Source organism: Entelurus aequoreus, linkage group LG10 (genome assembly GCF_033978785.1).
Source record: "Entelurus aequoreus isolate RoL-2023_Sb linkage group LG10, RoL_Eaeq_v1.1, whole genome shotgun sequence".
Taxonomy (NCBI): domain Eukaryota; kingdom Metazoa; phylum Chordata; class Actinopteri; order Syngnathiformes; family Syngnathidae; genus Entelurus; species Entelurus aequoreus.
Genome location: NC_084740.1, coordinates 43409021 through 43427913, shown reverse-complemented (window position 1 = coordinate 43427913; position 18893 = coordinate 43409021). Strand labels below are relative to the sequence as shown.

At 39.1% G+C, this 18893-nt stretch overlaps 1 protein-coding gene across 1 annotated transcript in view; it reads left to right on the top strand.

The window, feature by feature from the left end:
- ryr1b (ryanodine receptor 1b (skeletal)) overlaps positions 1–18893 on the top strand; it is a 297504-nt gene that overhangs the window by 179888 nt on the left and 98723 nt on the right. Inside the window, exons 82-84 of the mRNA XM_062060917.1 lie at positions 16422–16521; positions 16588–16667; positions 16742–16818. Coding sequence (XP_061916901.1) covers positions 16422–16521; positions 16588–16667; positions 16742–16818 — 257 coding nt within the window. The remainder of the gene's footprint in view (positions 1–16421; positions 16522–16587; positions 16668–16741; positions 16819–18893) is intronic.

Genomic DNA, 18893 nt, shown 5'->3' with positions numbered 1-18893 from the left:
CTATTTGACTAAAGTCATTTACAAAAGGTAAACATGCTAGGCTATAGACTACTAGGAGCTACACAACAGCTAAGCAAACACTAGCACACAAGTTAGACATACGTAATAGACATTGAACAATGTAAAAGGTGACATGTGTCAATATAAACAATGATCAAATCATTCTACTTGCATATTACTTACACATACAAAGTATCTAAGGCAGACGCTTACTAGCAAATATCCAGTAACAAACGTGTCCGCATCATTTAACTTACTGCATCATGAGCTTAAGTCAATGACTTATAATTGCCAAAAAACACAATGACCACTCCACTTCAACTTAAAGACAGCATAAGTCAATTCCAGACAGTTAATAATAAATAGGTTAGTGTTTTTCATAACTATCATTGTTCTCTGTTTGACTCATTTCACTTCATCAAACCTCTTCTAACATTCCACACTACAAAATGATAATGTATGATTCCTGCCGATAACGTATCAAATCGATATTGATATCGGCCAAAACTCAATGCTCCAATATAGGTATCACATCAGAAGTAAAAAGGCTGTATCAGGACACATACAAAGCATTGGAAAGTATGCAGTAACAAGCGTGTCCGCATCATTCAACTTACTGTATCATGACTGCATCGACTCGATGACTTATCGCCAAAAATAACCCCACAATTACCACTCCACTTCAACTTAAAGACAGCATAAGTCCATTCCAGACGGTTAAAAATAAATATGTTAGTGTTTTTCATACCGACCATCGTTCTCTGTTTGACTAATTTCACCTCATCAAGCGTCTTCTAACATTCCACACTACAAAATGATAATGTATGATTCCTGCTGATATCGTATCAAATCAATATTGATATCGGCCAAAACTCAATGCTCCAATATAGATATCATGTCGAAAGTATAAAAAAAAAAGGTGTCAGGATACATACAAAGTATGAGAAAGTGTCCAGTAACATACGTGTCCGCATCATTCAACTTACTGCATCATGAGCTTAACTCGATGACTTATCATCGCCAAAAAAACACAATGACCACTCCACTTCAACTTAAAGACAGCATAAGTCCATTCCAGACGGTTAATAATGAATAAATTAGTGTTTTTCATACTTTATCATTGTTTGACTCATTTCACTTGGTCAAACCTTTTCTAACATTCCACACCACTAAATGATACAGGTGCGTATGTATCCTGCCGATATCGATATCGGATCAATATAGGCATCGGCCAATACTCCATCTAGTATCGAAAGTGTGAAAAGGGACACTCCTACTTGTCAGGTGTTATGTTGGCCACAACATTAGGTACACCATCTAATGAAGCAATAATGTACATGTTGATGTATAAATGTAAGAGTTTCTGCTTATTTAGCTCAGTGCTGGTGTACCTAATGTTGTGTCCAGTGAGTGGTTGCTTCATGACGCCAAGAAGGCCGATCTCCCTGGTTGTCCATGGCCTTCTGGACTCGCTCCGCCGACTCACCATTTCTACTTACCGCCTGATCCAGATCACCAAAACTAACCCGAGACAGTTTTCTTTGTCTTTACCCCCGAATGCAAGTCTACCTCTCCGTGCTCACGACAGGAAAAGCCTGCACAGTCAGCCGCACGTGCAAGGTGCAGCCACACACACATACACACACACACATTACCTACCAGCACAACATCTTTGACATGGTCTTATGGGGAGGAGGTGTTACTGTTTGTGTCTTATGGGCGGGGCTTGAGTATGATGTCATTGAATGGTGTTGTCCTGAAAGCATGATAGCATGCAGTCTGCTGGTACCCACTAGTCACTGGAACAACTGACTCCATTATTACTTAATGTAAGACAAATCTGGAGCTTTTTAGGGCCCTATTTTCGTTATTTTTCTCCATCTTCAATCACGTACTTGAGGCCTTTAACATGCACAAAAACTCTGGTCTTTTGGGGGGTACCAAACACCAAATTGCAAAATTGACTTTCTGGCGCCACCCCCTTGAAAATCGTCACATAAATCGCAGAAGACGTCTGTCAGGACATAAAAGTCTCAAGAAGCCATACTTGGAAAACCGTCTGCCATTTTTAGGCCCAAAATAGAACTCAATAGCAACTAAATTGATTCAGGGGCCACATTCCCAGAAAGCTTTTTATGGACCTTCTCTCTATGACAGCACTCTTAATGTTTTTAGGAATCTGATGCAAAAATATGAGTTTTTTTTTTATTGAACTGGCGGGCCAAAACAAGCCCTAATGATGAAAAAGAGAGGACCTCAGTAGAAGCATTTAAGTCTCATCTTAAAACTCATTTGTATACTCTAGCCTTTAAATAGACTCCCTTTTTAGACCAGTTGATCTGCCGTTTCTTTTCTTTTCTTTTCTACTCTGCTCCGGGGTGGACCGCTAGCCTGTCCATCAGATGGGACATCTCTACGCTGCTGACCCGTCTCCGCTCGGGATGGTTCCCGCTGGCCCCACCATGGACTGGACTTTCGCTGATGTGTTGGACTTTCACAATATTATGTCAGACCCACTCGACACCGAGGATGTCGTTGTGGCTTGTACAGCCCTTTGAGACACTTGTGATTTAGGGCTATATAAATAAACATTGATTGATTGATTGATTGATTGACCTAAGGTGGAACTTTTAAGAACACCACTAGTGTAACTAAAGACAAAACAAGCCCAAATGATGAAAAAGAGAGGACCTAAAGTGGAACCTTGAGGAACACCACTAGTGTAACTAAAGACAAAACAAGCCCTAATGATGAAAAAGAGAGGACCTAAAGTGGAACCTTGAGGAACACCACTAGTGTAACTAAAGACAAAACAAGCCCTAATGATGAAAAAGAGAGGACCTAAAGTGGAACCTTGAGGAACACCACTAGTGTAACTAAAGACAAAACAAGCCCTAATTATGAAAAAGAGAGGACCTAAAGTGGAACCTTGAAGAACACCACTAGTGTAACTAAAGACAAAACAAGCCCTAATGATGAAAAAGAGAGGACCTAAAGTGGAATCTTGAGAAACACCACTAGTGTAACTAAAGACAAAACAAGCCCTAATGATGAAAAAGACAGGACCTAAAGTGGAACCTTGAGGAACACCACTAGTGTAACTAAAGACAAAACAAGCCCAAATGATGAAAAAGACAGGACCTAAAGCGGAACCTTGAGGAACACCACTAGTGTAACTAAAGACAAAACAAGCCCTAATGATGAAAAAGAGAGGACCTAAAGTGGAACCTTGAGGAACACCACTAGTGTAACTAAAGACAAAACAAGCCCTAATGATGAAAAAGAGAAGACCTAAAGTGGAACCTTGAGGAACACCACTAGTGTAACTAAAGACAAAACAAGCCCTAATGATGAAAAAGAGAGGACCTAAAGTGGAACTTTGAGGAACACCACTAGTGTAACTGAAGACAAAACAAGTTTTAATGATGAAACATAGAGGACCTAAAGTGGAACCTTGAGGAACACCACTAGTGTAACTAAAGACAAAACAAGCCCTAATGATGAAAAAGAGAGGACCTAAAGTGGAACCTTGAGGAACACCACTAGTGTAACTGAAGACAAAACAAGTTTTAATGATGAAACATAGAGGACCTAAAGTGGAACCTTGAGGAACACCACTAGTGTAACTAAAGACAAAACAAGCCCAAATGATGAAAAAGAGAGGACCTAAAGTGGAACACCACTAGTGTAACTAAAGACAAAACAAGCCCTAATGATGAAAAAGAGAGGACCTAAAGTGGAACCTTGAGGAACACCACTAGTGTAACTAAAGACAAAACAAGCCCTAATGACGAAAAAGAGAGGACCTAAAATGGAACCTTGAGGAACACCACTAGTGTAACTAAAGACAAAACAAGCCCTAATGATGAAAAAGAGAGGACCTAAAGTGGAACCTTGAGGAACACCACTAGTGTAATTAAAGACAAAACAAGCCCAAATGATGAAAAATAGAAGACCTAAAGTGGAACCTTGAGGAACACCATTAGTGTAACTAAAGACAAAACAAGCCCTAATGATGAAAAAGAGAGGACCTAAAGTGGAACCTTGAGGAACACCACTAGTGTAACTAAAGACAAAACAAGCCCTAATGATGAAAAAGAGAGGACCTAAAGTGGAACCTTGAGGAACACCACTAGTGTAATTAAAGACAAAACAAGCCCAAATGATGAAAAATATAAGACCTAAAGTGGAACCTTGAGGAACACCATTAGTGTAACTAAAGACAAAACAAGCCCTAATGATGAAAAAGAGAGGACCTAAAGTGGAACCTTGAGGAACACCACTAGTGTAACTAAAGACAAAACAAGCCCTAATGATGAAAAAGAGAGGACCTAAAGTGGAACCTTGAGGAACACCACTAGTGTAACTAAAGACAAAACAAGCCCTAATGATGAAAAAGAGAGGACCTAAAGTGGAACTTTGAGGAACACCACTAGTGTAACTAAAGACAAAACAAGCCCTAATGATGAAAAAGAGAGGACCTAAAGTGGAACCTTGAGGAACACCACTAGTGTAACTAAAGACAATACAAGCCCAAATGATGAAAAAGAGAGGACCTAAAGTGGAACCTTGAGGAACACCACTAGTGTAACTAAAGACAAAACAAGCCCTAATGATGAAAAAGAGAGGACCTAAAGTGGAACTTTGAGGAACACCACTAGTGTAACTTAAGACAAAACAAGCCCTAATGATGAAAAAGAGAGGACCTAAAGTGGAACTTTGAGGAACACCACTAGTGTAACTAAAGACAAAACAAGCCCTGATGATGAAAAAGAGAGGACCTAAAGTGGAACCTTGAGGAACACCACTAGTGTAACTAAAGACAAAACAAGCCCTAATGATGAAAAAGAGAGGACCTAAAGTGGAACCTTTAAGAACAATACTAGTGTAACTAAAGACAAAACAAGCCCAAATGATGAAAAAGAGAGGACCTAAAGTGGAACCTTGAGGAACACCACTAGTGTAACTAAAGACAAAACAAGCCCTAATGATAAAAAAGAGAGGACCTAAAGTGGAACCTTTAAAAACACTACTAGTGTAACTAAAGACAAAACAAGCCCTAATGATGAAAAAGAGAGGACCTAAAGTGGAACTTTGAGGAACACCACTAGTGTAACTAAAGACAAAACAAGCCCTAATGATGAAAAAGAGAGGACCTAAAGTGGAACCTTGAGGAACACCACTAGTGTAACTAAAGACAAAACAAGCCCTAATGATGAAAAAGAGAGGACCTAAAGTGGAACTTTGAGGAACACCACTAGTGTAACTAAAGACAAAACAAGCCCTAATGATGAAAAAGAGAGGACCTAAAGTGGAACCTTGAGGAACACCACTAGTGTAACTAAAGACAAAACAAGCCCAAATGATGAAAAAGAGAAGACCTAAAGTGGAACCTTGAGGAACACCACTAGTGTAACTAAAGACAAAACAAGTCCTAATGATGAAAAAGAGAGGACCTAAAGTGGAACCTTGAGGAACACCACTAGTGTAACTAAAGACAAAACAAGCCCTAATGATGAAAAAGAGAGGACCTAAAGTGGAACCTTGAGAAACACCACTAGTGTAACTAAAGATAAAACAAGCCCTAATGATGAAAAAGAAAGGACCTAAAGTGGAACCTTGAAGAACACCACTAGTGTAACTAAAGACAAAACAAGCCCTAATGATGAAAAAGAGAGGACCTAAAGTGGAACCTTGAGGAACACCACTAGTGTAACTAAAGACAAAACAAGCCCTAATGATGAAAAAGAGAGGACCTAAAGTGGAACCTTGAAGAACACCACTAGTGTAACTAAAGACAAAACAAGCCCTAATGATAAAAAAGACAGGACCTAAAGTGGAACCTTGAGGAACACCACTAGTGTAACTAAAGACAAAACAAGCCCTAATGATGAAAAAGAAAGGACCTAAAGTGGAACCTTGAGGAACACCACTAGTGTAACTAAAGACAAAACAAGCCCTAATGATGAAAAAGAAAGGACCTAAAGTGGAACCTTGAGGAACACCACCAGTGTAACTAAAGACAAAACAAGCCCTAATGATGAAAAAGAGAGGACCTAAAGTGGAACCTTGAGGAACACCACTAGTGTAACTAAAGACAAAACAAGCCCTATTGATGAAAAAGAGAGGACCTAAAGTGGAACCTTGAGGAACACCACTAGTGTAACTAAAGACAAAACAAGCCCTAATGATGAAAAAGAGAGGACCTATAGTGGAACCTTGAAGAACACCACTAGTGTAATTAAAGACAAAACAAGCCCTAATGATGAAAAAGAGAGGACCTAAAGTGGAACTTTGAGGAACACCACTAGTGTAACTAAAGACAAAACAAGCCCTAATGATGAAAAAGAGAGGACCTAAAGTGGAACTTTGAGGAACACCACTAGTGTAACTAAAGACAAAACAAGCCCTAATTATGAAAAAGAGAGGACCTAAAGTGGAACCTTGAGGAACACCACTAGTGTAACTAAAGACAAAACAAGCCCTAATGATGAAAAAGAGAGGACCTAAAGTGGAACCTTTAAGAACACTACTAGTGTAACTAAAGACAAAACAAGCCCTAATGATGAAAAAGAGAGGACCTAAAGTGGAACCTTGAGGAACACCACTAGTGTAACTAAAGACAAAACAAGCCCAAATTATGAAATAGAGAGGACCTAAAGTGGAACCTTTAAGAACACTACTAGTGTAACTAAAGACAAAACAAGCCCAAATGATGAAAAAGAGAAGACCTAAAGTGGAACCTTGAGGAACACCACTAGTGTAACTAAAAACAAAACAAGTCCTAATGATGAAAAAGAGAGGACCTAAAGTGGAACCTTGAGGAACACCACTAGTGTAACTAAAGACAAAACAAGCCCTAATGATGAAAAAGAGAGGACCTAAAGTGGAACCTTGAGAAACACCACTAGTGTAACTAAAGACAAAACAAGCCCTAATGATGAAAAAGAGAGGACCTAAAGTGGAACCTTGAAGAACACCACTAGTGTAACTAAAGACAAAACAAGCCCTAATGATGAAAAAGAGAGGACCTAAAGTGGAACCTTGAAGAACACCACTAGTGTAACTAAAGACAAAACAAGCCCTAATGATGAAAAAGAGAGGACCTAAAGTGGAACCTTGAAGAACACCACTAGTGTAACTAAAGACAAAACAAGCCCTAATGATGAAAAAGACAGGACCTAAAGTGGAACCTTGAGAAACACCACTAGTGTAACTAAAGACAAAACAAGCCCTAATGATGAAAAAGAGAGGACCTAAAGTGGAACCTTGAGGAACACCACTAGTGTAACTAAAGTCAAAACAAGCCCTAATGATGAAAAATAGAAGACCTAAAATGGAACCTTGAGGAACACCACTTGTGTAACTAAAGACAAAACAAGCCCTAATGATGAAAAAGAGAGGACCTAAAGTGGAACCTTTAAGAACACCGCTAGTGTAACTAAAGACAAAACAAGCCCAAATGATGAAAAAGAGAGGATCTAAAGTGGAACCTTGAGGAACACCGCTAGTGTAACTAAAGACAAAACAAGCCCTAATGATGAAAAAGAGAGGACCTAAAGTGGAACCTTGAGAAACACCACTAGTGTAACTAAAGACAAAACAAGCCCTAATGATGAAAAAGAGAGGACCTAAAGTGGAACCTTGAGGAACACCACTAGTGTAACTAAAGACAAAACAAGCCCTAATGATGAAAAAGAGAGGACCTAAAGTGGAACCTTGAGGAACACCACTAGTGTAACTAAAGACAAAACAAGCCCTAATGATGAAAAAGAGAGGACCTAAAGTGGAACCTTGAGGTACACCACTAGTGTAACTAAAGACAAAACAAGCCCTAATGATGAAAAAGAGAGGACCTAAAGTGGAACCTTGAGGAACACCACTAGTGTAACTAAAGACAAAACAAGCCCTAATGATGAAAAAGAGAGGACCTAAAGTGGAACACCACTAGTGTAACTAAAGACAAAACAAGCCCTAATGATGAAAAAGAAAGGACCTAAAGTGGAACCTTGAGGTACACCACTAGTGTAACTAAAGACAAAACAAGCCCTAATGATGAAAAAGAGAGGACCTAAAGTGGAACACCACTAGTGTAACTAAAGACAAAACAAGCCCTAATGATGAAAAAGAAAGGACCTAAAGTGGAACCTTGAGGAACACCACTAGTGTAACTAAAGACAAAACAAGCCCTAATGATGAAAAAGAGAGGACCTAAAGTGGAACCTTTATGAACACCACTAGTGTAACTAAAGACAAAACAAGCCCTAATGATGAAAAAGAGAGGACCTAAAGTGGAACCTTTAAGAACACCACTAGTGTAACTAAAGACTAAACAAGCCCTAATGATGAAAAAGAGAGGACCTAAAGTGGAACCTTTAAGAACACCACTAGTGTAACTAAAGACTAAACAAGCCCTAATGATGAAAAAGAGAGGACCTAAAGTGGAACCTTGAGGAACACCACTAGTGTAACTAAAGACAAAACAAGCCCAAATTATGAAAAAGAGAGGACCTAAAGTGGAACCTTTAAGAACACTACTAGTGTAACTAAAGACAAAACAAGCCCAAATGATGAAAAAGAGAAGACCTAAAGTGGAACCTTGAGGAACACCACTAGTGTAACTAAAAACAAAACAAGTCCTAATGATGAAAAAGAGAGGACCTAAAGTGGAACCTTGAGGAACACCACTAGTGTAACTAAAGACAAAACAAGCCCTAATGATGAAAAAGAGAGGACCTAAAGTGGAACCTTGAGAAACACCACTAGTGTAACTAAAGACAAAACAAGCCCTAATGATGAAAAAGAGAGGACCTAAAGTGGAACCTTGAAGAACACCACTAGTGTAACTAAAGACAAAACAAGCCCTAATGATGAAAAAGAGAGGACCTAAAGTGGAACCTTGAAGAACACCACTAGTGTAACTAAAGACAAAACAAGCCCTAATGATGAAAAAGAGAGGACCTAAAGTGGAACCTTGAAGAACACCACTAGTGTAACTAAAGACAAAACAAGCCCTAATGATGAAAAAGACAGGACCTAAAGTGGAACTTTGAGAAACACCACTAGTGTAACTAAAGACAAAACAAGCCCTAATGATGAAAAAGAGAGGACCTAAAGTGGAACCTTGAGGAACACCACTAGTGTAACTAAAGTCAAAACAAGCCCTAATGATGAAAAATAGAAGACCTAAAATGGAACCTTGAGGAACACCACTTGTGTAACTAAAGACAAAACAAGCCCTAATGATGAAAAAGAGAGGACCTAAAGTGGAACCTTTAAGAACACCGCTAGTGTAACTAAAGACAAAACAAGCCCAAATGATGAAAAAGAGAGGATCTAAAGTGGAACCTTGAGGAACACCGCTAGTGTAACTAAAGACAAAACAAGCCCTAATGATGAAAAAGAGAGGACCTAAAGTGGAACCTTGAGAAACACCACTAGTGTAACTAAAGACAAAACAAGCCCTAATGATGAAAAAGAGAGGACCTAAAGTGGAACCTTGAGGAACACCACTAGTGTAACTAAAGACAAAACAAGCCCTAATGATGAAAAAGAGAGGACCTAAAGTGGAACCTTGAGGAACACCACTAGTGTAACTAAAGACAAAACAAGCCCTAATGATGAAAAAGAGAGGACCTAAAGTGGAACCTTGAGGTACACCACTAGTGTAACTAAAGACAAAACAAGCCCTAATGATGAAAAAGAGAGGACCTAAAGTGGAACCTTGAGGAACACCACTAGTGTAACTAAAGACAAAACAAGCCCTAATGATGAAAAAGAGAGGACCTAAAGTGGAACACCACTAGTGTAACTAAAGACAAAACAAGCCCTAATGATGAAAAAGAAAGGACCTAAAGTGGAACCTTGAGGTACACCACTAGTGTAACTAAAGACAAAACAAGCCCTAATGATGAAAAAGAGAGGACCTAAAGTGGAACACCACTAGTGTAACTAAAGACAAAACAAGCCCTAATGATGAAAAAGAAAGGACCTAAAGTGGAACCTTGAGGAACACCACTAGTGTAACTAAAGACAAAACAAGCCCTAATGATGAAAAAGAGAGGACCTAAAGTGGAACCTTTATGAACACCACTAGTGTAACTAAAGACAAAACAAGCCCTAATGATGAAAAAGAGAGGACCTAAAGTGGAACCTTTAAGAACACCACTAGTGTAACTAAAGACTAAACAAGCCCTAATGATGAAAAAGAGAGGACCTAAAGTGGAACCTTTAAGAACACCACTAGTGTAACTAAAGACTAAACAAGCCCTAATGATGAAAAAGAGAGGACCTAAAGTGGAACACCACTAGTGTAACTAAAGACAAAACAAGCCCTAATGATGAAAAATAAAGGACCTAAAGTGGAACCTTGAGGAACACCACTAGTGTAACTAAAGACAAAACAAGCCCTAATGATGAAAAAGAGGGGACCTAAAATGGAACCTTGAGGAACACCACTAGTGCAACTAAAGACAAAACAAGCCCTAATGATGAAAAAGAGAGGACCTAAAGTGGAACCTTAAAGAACACCACTAGTGTAATTAAAGACAAAACAAGCCCTAATGATGAAAAAGAGAGGACCTAAAGTGGAACCTTGAGGAACACCACTAGTGTAACTAAAGACAAAACAAGCCCTAATGATGAAAAAGAGAGGACCTAAAGTGGAACCTTGAAGAACACCACTAGTGTAACTAAAGACAAAACAAGCCCTAATGATGAAAAAGAAAGGACCTAAAGTGGAACCTTGAAGAACACCACTAGGGTAACTAAAAGACGGCTCGTTCCTCTCTCCGAGGCTTGTATTGCTATTGTTTGTACTTAGAGAATAAATTCTAGTCACCTCTTTAAACAGCTTTAGAACTAAATAATCTGGGTGGACTCCGCAGGGTCCCAATAAGATCAATATCAGAATACAAGGCTCCATATCAGTATCACACCAGAAAGGGAAACATTGTATTGGGAACTCCTACTTTTCAATTCCAATTTGAGTGGGTTTTTCCTTTGGCTTCAGGGTACCAACAAATTCCCCCATGTGCGTATAGCGTCTGCCTCACAGTAATGCAATCTTGTTCACTACTTTGGACTGTGTACTCTAAACTTTGGCCCGGACTAAAGAGTTAGAGGGGACCTACAGCCGTGTTCTGTGCTCATGTTTATCACTGCGATGGCACAATGATTACTCATTTAATTCTACTCCCTTTCCATTACGTAACACTTTTGTTCACTTCCTGTTCTCAATTAATGATAATAAATAGTGAAGTAAGTACTTCATATGGTGTTGATAAATAAGATTATCAATAAATTCAAAACAGGTTAGACACATTTCTTAAATTGGATCATATTAGTGCATTGTTTTCATAATTATATTCCACATACGGATATACTAAAGGTTTTAAGTGTTGTACGTGCATACAAACGCTTTAAATGACCTTTTATGTGGTTATATTTCTCCTAGTGGGAATTTTTGGCCACCTCACCATTCAATTACGATTACGAGGAGCGAGCATTCAATGACAAATGGATTATTGATGCATCTATAATTTATGTATATTGATGCAGTTTTACACTTCTTTTCGTTTCACTAAATAAGCGTTTGCAACTTTAAAAACAATTCATTTGGAATAAGAAACATTAACTCCCACATATATTAAATGAATTGAAATGTCTGCAAAACTGGAACATAAGTGCCTCTAAAATATTATCTGTGAGCTAAACTGTCAGCTACGTTGTAGAACTGTTTACATGACTTTATTTACAATAAATACATCGATTATTGACGTTTACTAATCCATTTTAATTGCGATGCATGTACAAATAGATTATTTCCTCCACCTCCAGTCTTTAGTGTCCTTCTAATTCACAGGTGTCAAACTCAAGGCCCAGGGGCCAAATCGGGCCCGTCACAGTTTTTTATGTGGCCCACGAAAGCCTGGAAATATGTGTTAATAAAATGCTTAATCTTTTCTTACTAAATATATTTATTATTTCTCTTTTGACATTAAAAATCATGTACTGCATGCAATTGCATATCTTTTATAATTCAATATTATCAAAATCTAAATATTATATTATCATGTATTCCAAAAATGTTTGTTGTTAAAATGAAGATAAATACTGTACTTAAATATCTGCTTGACTTATGATTTCAAAACAAATTATCAATCAAACTGTAGACCAGGGCCGGCCCGTGGCATAGGCCGTATAGGCAAATGCTAAGGGCGCCGTCCATCAGGGGCCGCCACGCCAGTGCCACAAATGTTGGAGAAAAAAAAAAGTTGGTACTATTATTTCTAAATACAAAAAATAATCCCACGTTAATTAAAATGCAAAGTAAAGCCTATTTAATATAAATATTATTTGTTACAACATTACGCCCCCCCCCCTTCCCCAGCACGGTGCGCCCCCTCCCTTCCCGTATCATGACCCTTTTTGAACGTCACCACATCAAAAAATCAACACAAGATGTCAAAACGGCCAAAACTGTCAGGTGCCCAGGGAAGAAAAAAGAGAAAAGAAGAGGAGGAGAAACGAGAAAAAGACAGAGGTAGCAGGTAGTTAACGTTAGCCTACATGAAATTATTTTTCTGTTACAGAATGTGATAGTAACCTGGCTTTTTAGCATTAAGCTAATGATACATGATTTGGCAATTGCTAATCAATAAATAGCTAGTTCTGTTTTAACGTCATTTTTAATATTGTGGAGGGGGCTAAATTGTTATGGAAAATAATAATGTAACGTTAGGTAATTACAGTACTCCCACCTTACATTCCTCAGAGACATTTGTATTAGATCTTTTAAGCAGGTGTTTTTTGTTTACATTGTTATTGCCTTCTGGTTAGCTAATGTTTGCCCTGCAGGTAATAGTCACTTTTTCACCCCTATATATATTAGGTATAGTTGTAAGCCTAGTTGTTAAAGTGCACATCATTAATGTTAATTAAGCAATATCACATGAGAGGGAATGCTGTTTTTTGATTTGAGCACTGCTGTGATTCGGTTAAAGATAATCATAACATAACATTCTCATATAATATGTTAATTTGCTTTCTTTAAGTAAAAAAAAAGGTCAAAGACAAAGCTATTCGGTTTCTTGTGAGTATATACACTTCACTGCCGATGTGGGGGGGCGCCACCTAAAATCTTGCCTAGGGCGCCAGATTGGTTAGGGCCAGGCCTGCTGTAGACTGTAAAATTGACAATAGATTTTACGGTTGAATTCCGCCGACTGAGTTTTTTACCATAAAATCAACTTTGGTACTGTTTTTCTGTATACAGAAACATTAGAAAACAAACAAACAAAAATATTAAAACAAGATTTTACAATAAAAAAAAAACTGGTAGCTCTGTTGCTTAAATTTTACCGCTGAAAACAGTGGTATTGTTTCTCCATTCCATTCCATTTATTCCAGTGTTTTATGCTCTAAAAAAAAACACTGCTTTTACTGTCAAATTCTGGTGACTGAGCTGCCAGATTTTAAAGTAAAATTAAAAAAAATGTTTTCAGCTTATTTAAAAATATATATTGTTAGTGTATTATATATACACTACCGTTCAAAAGTTTGGGGTGACATTGAAATGTCCTTATTTTTGAAGGAAAAGCACTGTACTTTTCAATGAAGGTAACTTTAAACTAGTCTTAACTTTAAAGAAATACACTCTATACATTGCTAATGTGGTAAATGACTATTCTAGCTGCAAATGTCTGCTTTTTGGTGCAATATCTACATAGGTGTATAGAGGCCCATTTCCAGCAACTATCACTCCAGTGTTCTAATGGTACAATGTGTTTGCTCATTGGCTCAGAAGGCTAATTGATGATTAGAAAACCCTTGTGCAATCATGTTCACACATCTGAAAACAGTTTAGCTCGTTACAGAAGCTACAAAACTGACCTTCCTTTGAGCAGATTGAGTTTCTGGAGCATCACGTTTGTGGGGTCAATTAAACGCTCAAAATGGCCAGAAAAAGAGAACTTTCATCTGAAACTCGACAGTCTATTCTTATTCTTAGAAATGAAGGCTATTCCACAAAATTGTTTGGGTGACACCAAACTTTTCAACGGTAGTGTATGTACAGATACAGATACAGATATGATATCATTGTTAAAAGGCAACCATAACTGCCGTGTGGCCCTCAATGAAAACCAGTTTGACACCCCTGTTCTAGTTGATCATTGACTTGGCACCCAATGTTATTAAACAAAACAAAAAAAAGAGTTTGAATTGAGAATCGTTTTGAATCCAGAACTGATTCTGAATGGAATCGTTACCCCCAAGAATGGAACCGTGTGTTGATTACACGACGCAGTACGTCCCCTTTAACAAGCGCATGCTGCTCAACAAACTGCTGTGTACAGTGGGAAGGGGATTCATATGGGCCCCATTCCTCTTAGGTTTACCCGACACATGAAACGTGACGAATTGGACGGCAGTCTTAAAATGTGTTTCGTGCGTACTTGCCAACCTTGAGACCTCCGAATTCGGGAGATGGGGGCGTGGTTGAGGTGCAGGCAGCATACCCCTTCCCCTTCGAGCTTTTCTGGATGAAATGAAATTCTTTTTTCCAATCATTTTGGAACTTGCAAGCGTATTTCTTCTTCTTACTGGTCGTCGCCATGTCTCTTCTTCGTTCTTCTGCTTCGTCTCCTTCATACTTGCCAACCTTGAGACCTCCGATACCGGGAGGTGGGGGGTGGGGGTGGGGCGGGGGGCGTGGCTGGGGGGCGTGGTTAAGAGGGGAATATATTTAAGCTAGAATTCACCAACTCAAGTATTTCATACACATATATATATATATATATATATATATATATATATGTATGACATACTTGACTTTCAGTGAATTCTAGCTATATATATATATATATATATATATATATATATATATATATATATATATATATATATATATATATATATATATATATATATATATATATATATATATATATATATATATATATATATTATTTTATTATACATATAAGTAAAAGAAATACTTGAATTTCAGTGTTCTGGAGGCTATCCAGTAGATGGCAGTATTGTCCTGTTTAAGAGTGTCACAACATTGCTGTTTACGGCAGACGAACTGCTTTACGGTAGACTAAACGTGACTGCTGTTGTTGTGTGTTGTTACCGCGCTGGGAGGACGTTAATGAAACTGCCTAACAATAAGAAACCAAGAACTCGCCCTCGATCATTCTACAGTTATGACGTCATTGGGCAGGCAAGCTGTTTATATTGTGGGAAAGCGGACGTGAGAACAGGCTGTCCCCACTCAGGTCCGCATTGAGCTGGAGGGGGCGTGGCCTCCAGCTCCGGCTGAATACCGGGAGGTTATCGGGAGAGGCGCTGAATACTGGGAGTCTCCCGGTAAAAACGGGAGGGTTGGCAAGTATGGTCTCCTTCTTGTGTGTGCAGTTGTGCACTGAGCTCCAAAAGCCGTAGATGTTATTGTAGCGTCCCGGAAGAGTTAGTGCTGCAAGGGATTCTGGGTATTTGTTCTGTTGTGTTTATGTTGTGTTACGGTGCGGATGTTCTCCCGAAATGTGTTTGTCATTCTTGTTTGGTGTGGGTTCACAGTGTGGCGCATATTTGTAACAGTGTTAAAGTTGTTTATACGGCCACCCTCAGTGTGACCTGTATGGCTGTTGAGCAAGTATGCCTTGCGTTATCATTAAACCAGTTAAAAGATCATACAAGGTGTCAGCATTTCTTGACATCTTGGAGTAAAAACCATTGTTAAACTCGTCCAAAGCTATATTGTCATGTGACTGGGCCGGTACGCTGTTAATATGGAGGAAAAGCGGACGCCTGGACAGCATGCAGCTGTTAACGGGTGAAGGTTTCAGGTGAGAGAGGACGTTAAAGGCAGTGTCTTTAAGGCACGCCCCCAATATTATTGTCCGGGTGGAAATCGGGAGAAATTCGGGACAATGGTTGCCCCGGGAGATTTTCGGGAGGGGCACTGAAATTCGAGAGTCTCCCGACAAAATCGGTAGGGTTGGCAAGTATGGTTTTGTGGCAAGACCACATAGAGAGTGGCGCTTTCCATCATTTTTAGCAGACCGCGTTGCAAAATGACTAACTCCCGCCTCTTCCTCTCACGGGAGACCCACCCCAGGAATGGGGGCCGTATGAATCCCTTCCCTTCTGTCAGTGTGCGTGTGACGCCTCTGAGATGACTTCCTTCCACTCTAACACACACTTTTTCCAGTAGATGCCAGCGTGTGTGTGTGTGTGTGTGTGTGTGTGTGTGTGTGTGTGTGTGTGTGTGTGTGTGTGTGTGTGTGTGTGTGTGTGTGTGTGTGTGTGTGTGTGTGTGTGTGTGTGTGTGTGTGTGTGTGAGAGCGAGTGTGAGGGGGGAAGTGCACTCTGCGTTGGCACGGTAACAGCCGTTTCCCCCTTGCTCCCCTCCCCAGGAAAAGGAGATGGAGAAGCAGCGTTTGTTGTACCAACAGTCCCGGCTGCACAACCGCGGCGCAGCAGAGATGGTGCTGCAGATGATCAGCGCCTGCAAAGGTAGACGCCGCTCTCACACACACAGCGGCGCCTCGGTTTTTGTCGCTGACAGTTTGCGTGTGGCAGGTGAGCCCGGCGCCATGGTGTCCTCCACGCTCAAACTGGGGATCTCCATCCTCAATGGAGGCAACTGTGACGTGCAGCAGGTCAGTGGGTTGGGGCTGACCTCTGACCTCTCTGCAGCCGATCCACTTCCTGTCATCTTCTTGTCTGCGTGCAGAGAATGCTGGACTACCTGAAGGATAAAAAGGACGTGGGATTCTTCCTCAGCGTGCAAGCCTTGATGCAAACCTGCAGGTCTTTCACCAATCAGCACTCTTCACAAAAACATTTTTCCTTTTTTTTAATTTGGTCATCAGGTCACAAACAAACAGTACACTTCAAGTGCGTAGCAGATAAATAAATAAAAGTATGTGTTTACATTTCCTGACCAAAAAGGTGCAGGCTGAAGCTAAAAGAGTATCATGCCTACCCTTTCCATGTTCACTTTGTACATGTCTAATAGAGGAAGAAAAACAAAAAATCGATCTTGTGATAAAGAAACACAAGAAAGGACTCTAGAGTCTCTGTCAAAATCATAGTACTTGATCACATGCATTGTTAAGCTTGTAAATATATGCTTTTACCAGTATATACATATGTATATACACAAGCCAAAACCATATATATTAGGGATGTCCGATAATGGCTTTTTGCCGATATCCGATATTCCGATATTGTCCAACTCTTTAATTACCGATACCGATAACAACCGATACCGATATCAACCGATATATGCAGTCGTGGAATTAACACATTATTATGCCTAATTTGGACAACCAGGTATGGTGAAGATAAGGTACTTTTTTTTTTTTAAATTAGTAAAATAAGATAAATAAATTAAAAACATTTTCTTGAATAAAAAAGAAAGTAAAACAATATAAAAACAGTTACATAGAAACTAGTAATTAATGAAAATGAGTAAAATGAACTGTTAAAGGTTAGTACTATTAGTGGAGCAGCAGCACGCACAATCATGTGTGCTTACGGACTGTATCCCTTGCAGACTGTATTGATATATATTGATATATAATGTAGGAAGCAGAATATTAATAACAGAAAGAAACAACCATTTTGTGTGAATGAGTGTAAATGGGGGAGGGAGGTTTTTGGGTTGGTGCACTAATTGTAAGTGTATCTTGTGTTTTTTATGTTGATTTAATTAAAAAAAAACCAAAAAAAAAACGATACCGATAATAAAAAAAACGATACCGATAATTTCCGATAATACATTTTAACGCATATATCGGCCGATAATATCGGCAGGCCGATATTATCGGACATCTCTAATATATATATATATATATATATATATATATATATATATATATATATATATATATATATATATATATATATATATATATATATATATACTGTATACATATGTATATACAAAAGCCAAAAGCAGTGAAGTTGTCACGTTGTGTAAATGCTAAATAAAAAGAGAATACAACAAATCCTTTTCAACTTATATTCAATTGAATAGACTGCAAAGACAAGATATTTCATGTTCACACTGAGAACAAATAATCATGAACTTAGAATTTAATGGCAGCAACACATTGCAAACAAGTTGTCAGAGGGGCATTTTTACCACTGTGTTACATGGCCTTTCCTTTTAACAACACTCAGTAAAGGTTTGGGAACTGAGGAGACACATTTTTGAAGTGGAATTATTTCCCATTCTTGCTTGATGTACAGCTTAAGTTGTTCAACAGTCTCCCTTCTCATATTTTAGCCTTCACACATGTCAAAGTCTGGACTACAGGCAGGCCAGTCTAGTACCCGCACTCTTTTACTATGAAACCACGCTGTTGTAACACGTGGCTTGGCATTGTCTTGCTGAAATAAGCAGGGGCGTCCATGGTAACGTTGCTTGGATGGCAACATATGTTGCTCCAAAAGCTGTATGTACCTTTCAGCATTAATGGTGCCTTCACAGATGTGTAAGTTACCCATGTCTTGGGCACTAATACACCCCCAATACCATCACACATGCTGGCTTTTACACTTTGCGCCTAGAACAATCCGGATGGTTCTTTTCCTCTTTGTTCCGGAGGACACGACGTCCACAGTTTCCAAAAACAATTTGAAATGTGGACTCGTCAGACCACAGAACACTTTTCCACTTTGTATCAGTCCATCTTAGATGAGCTCAGGCCCAGCGAAGCGTTTCTGGGTGTTGTTGATAAATGGCTTTGGCTTTGCATAGTAGAGTTATAACTTGCACTTACAGATGTAGCGACCAACTGTAGTTACTGACAGTGGGTTTATGAAGTGTTCCTGAGCCCACGTGGTGATATCCTTTACACACTGATGTCACTTTTTGA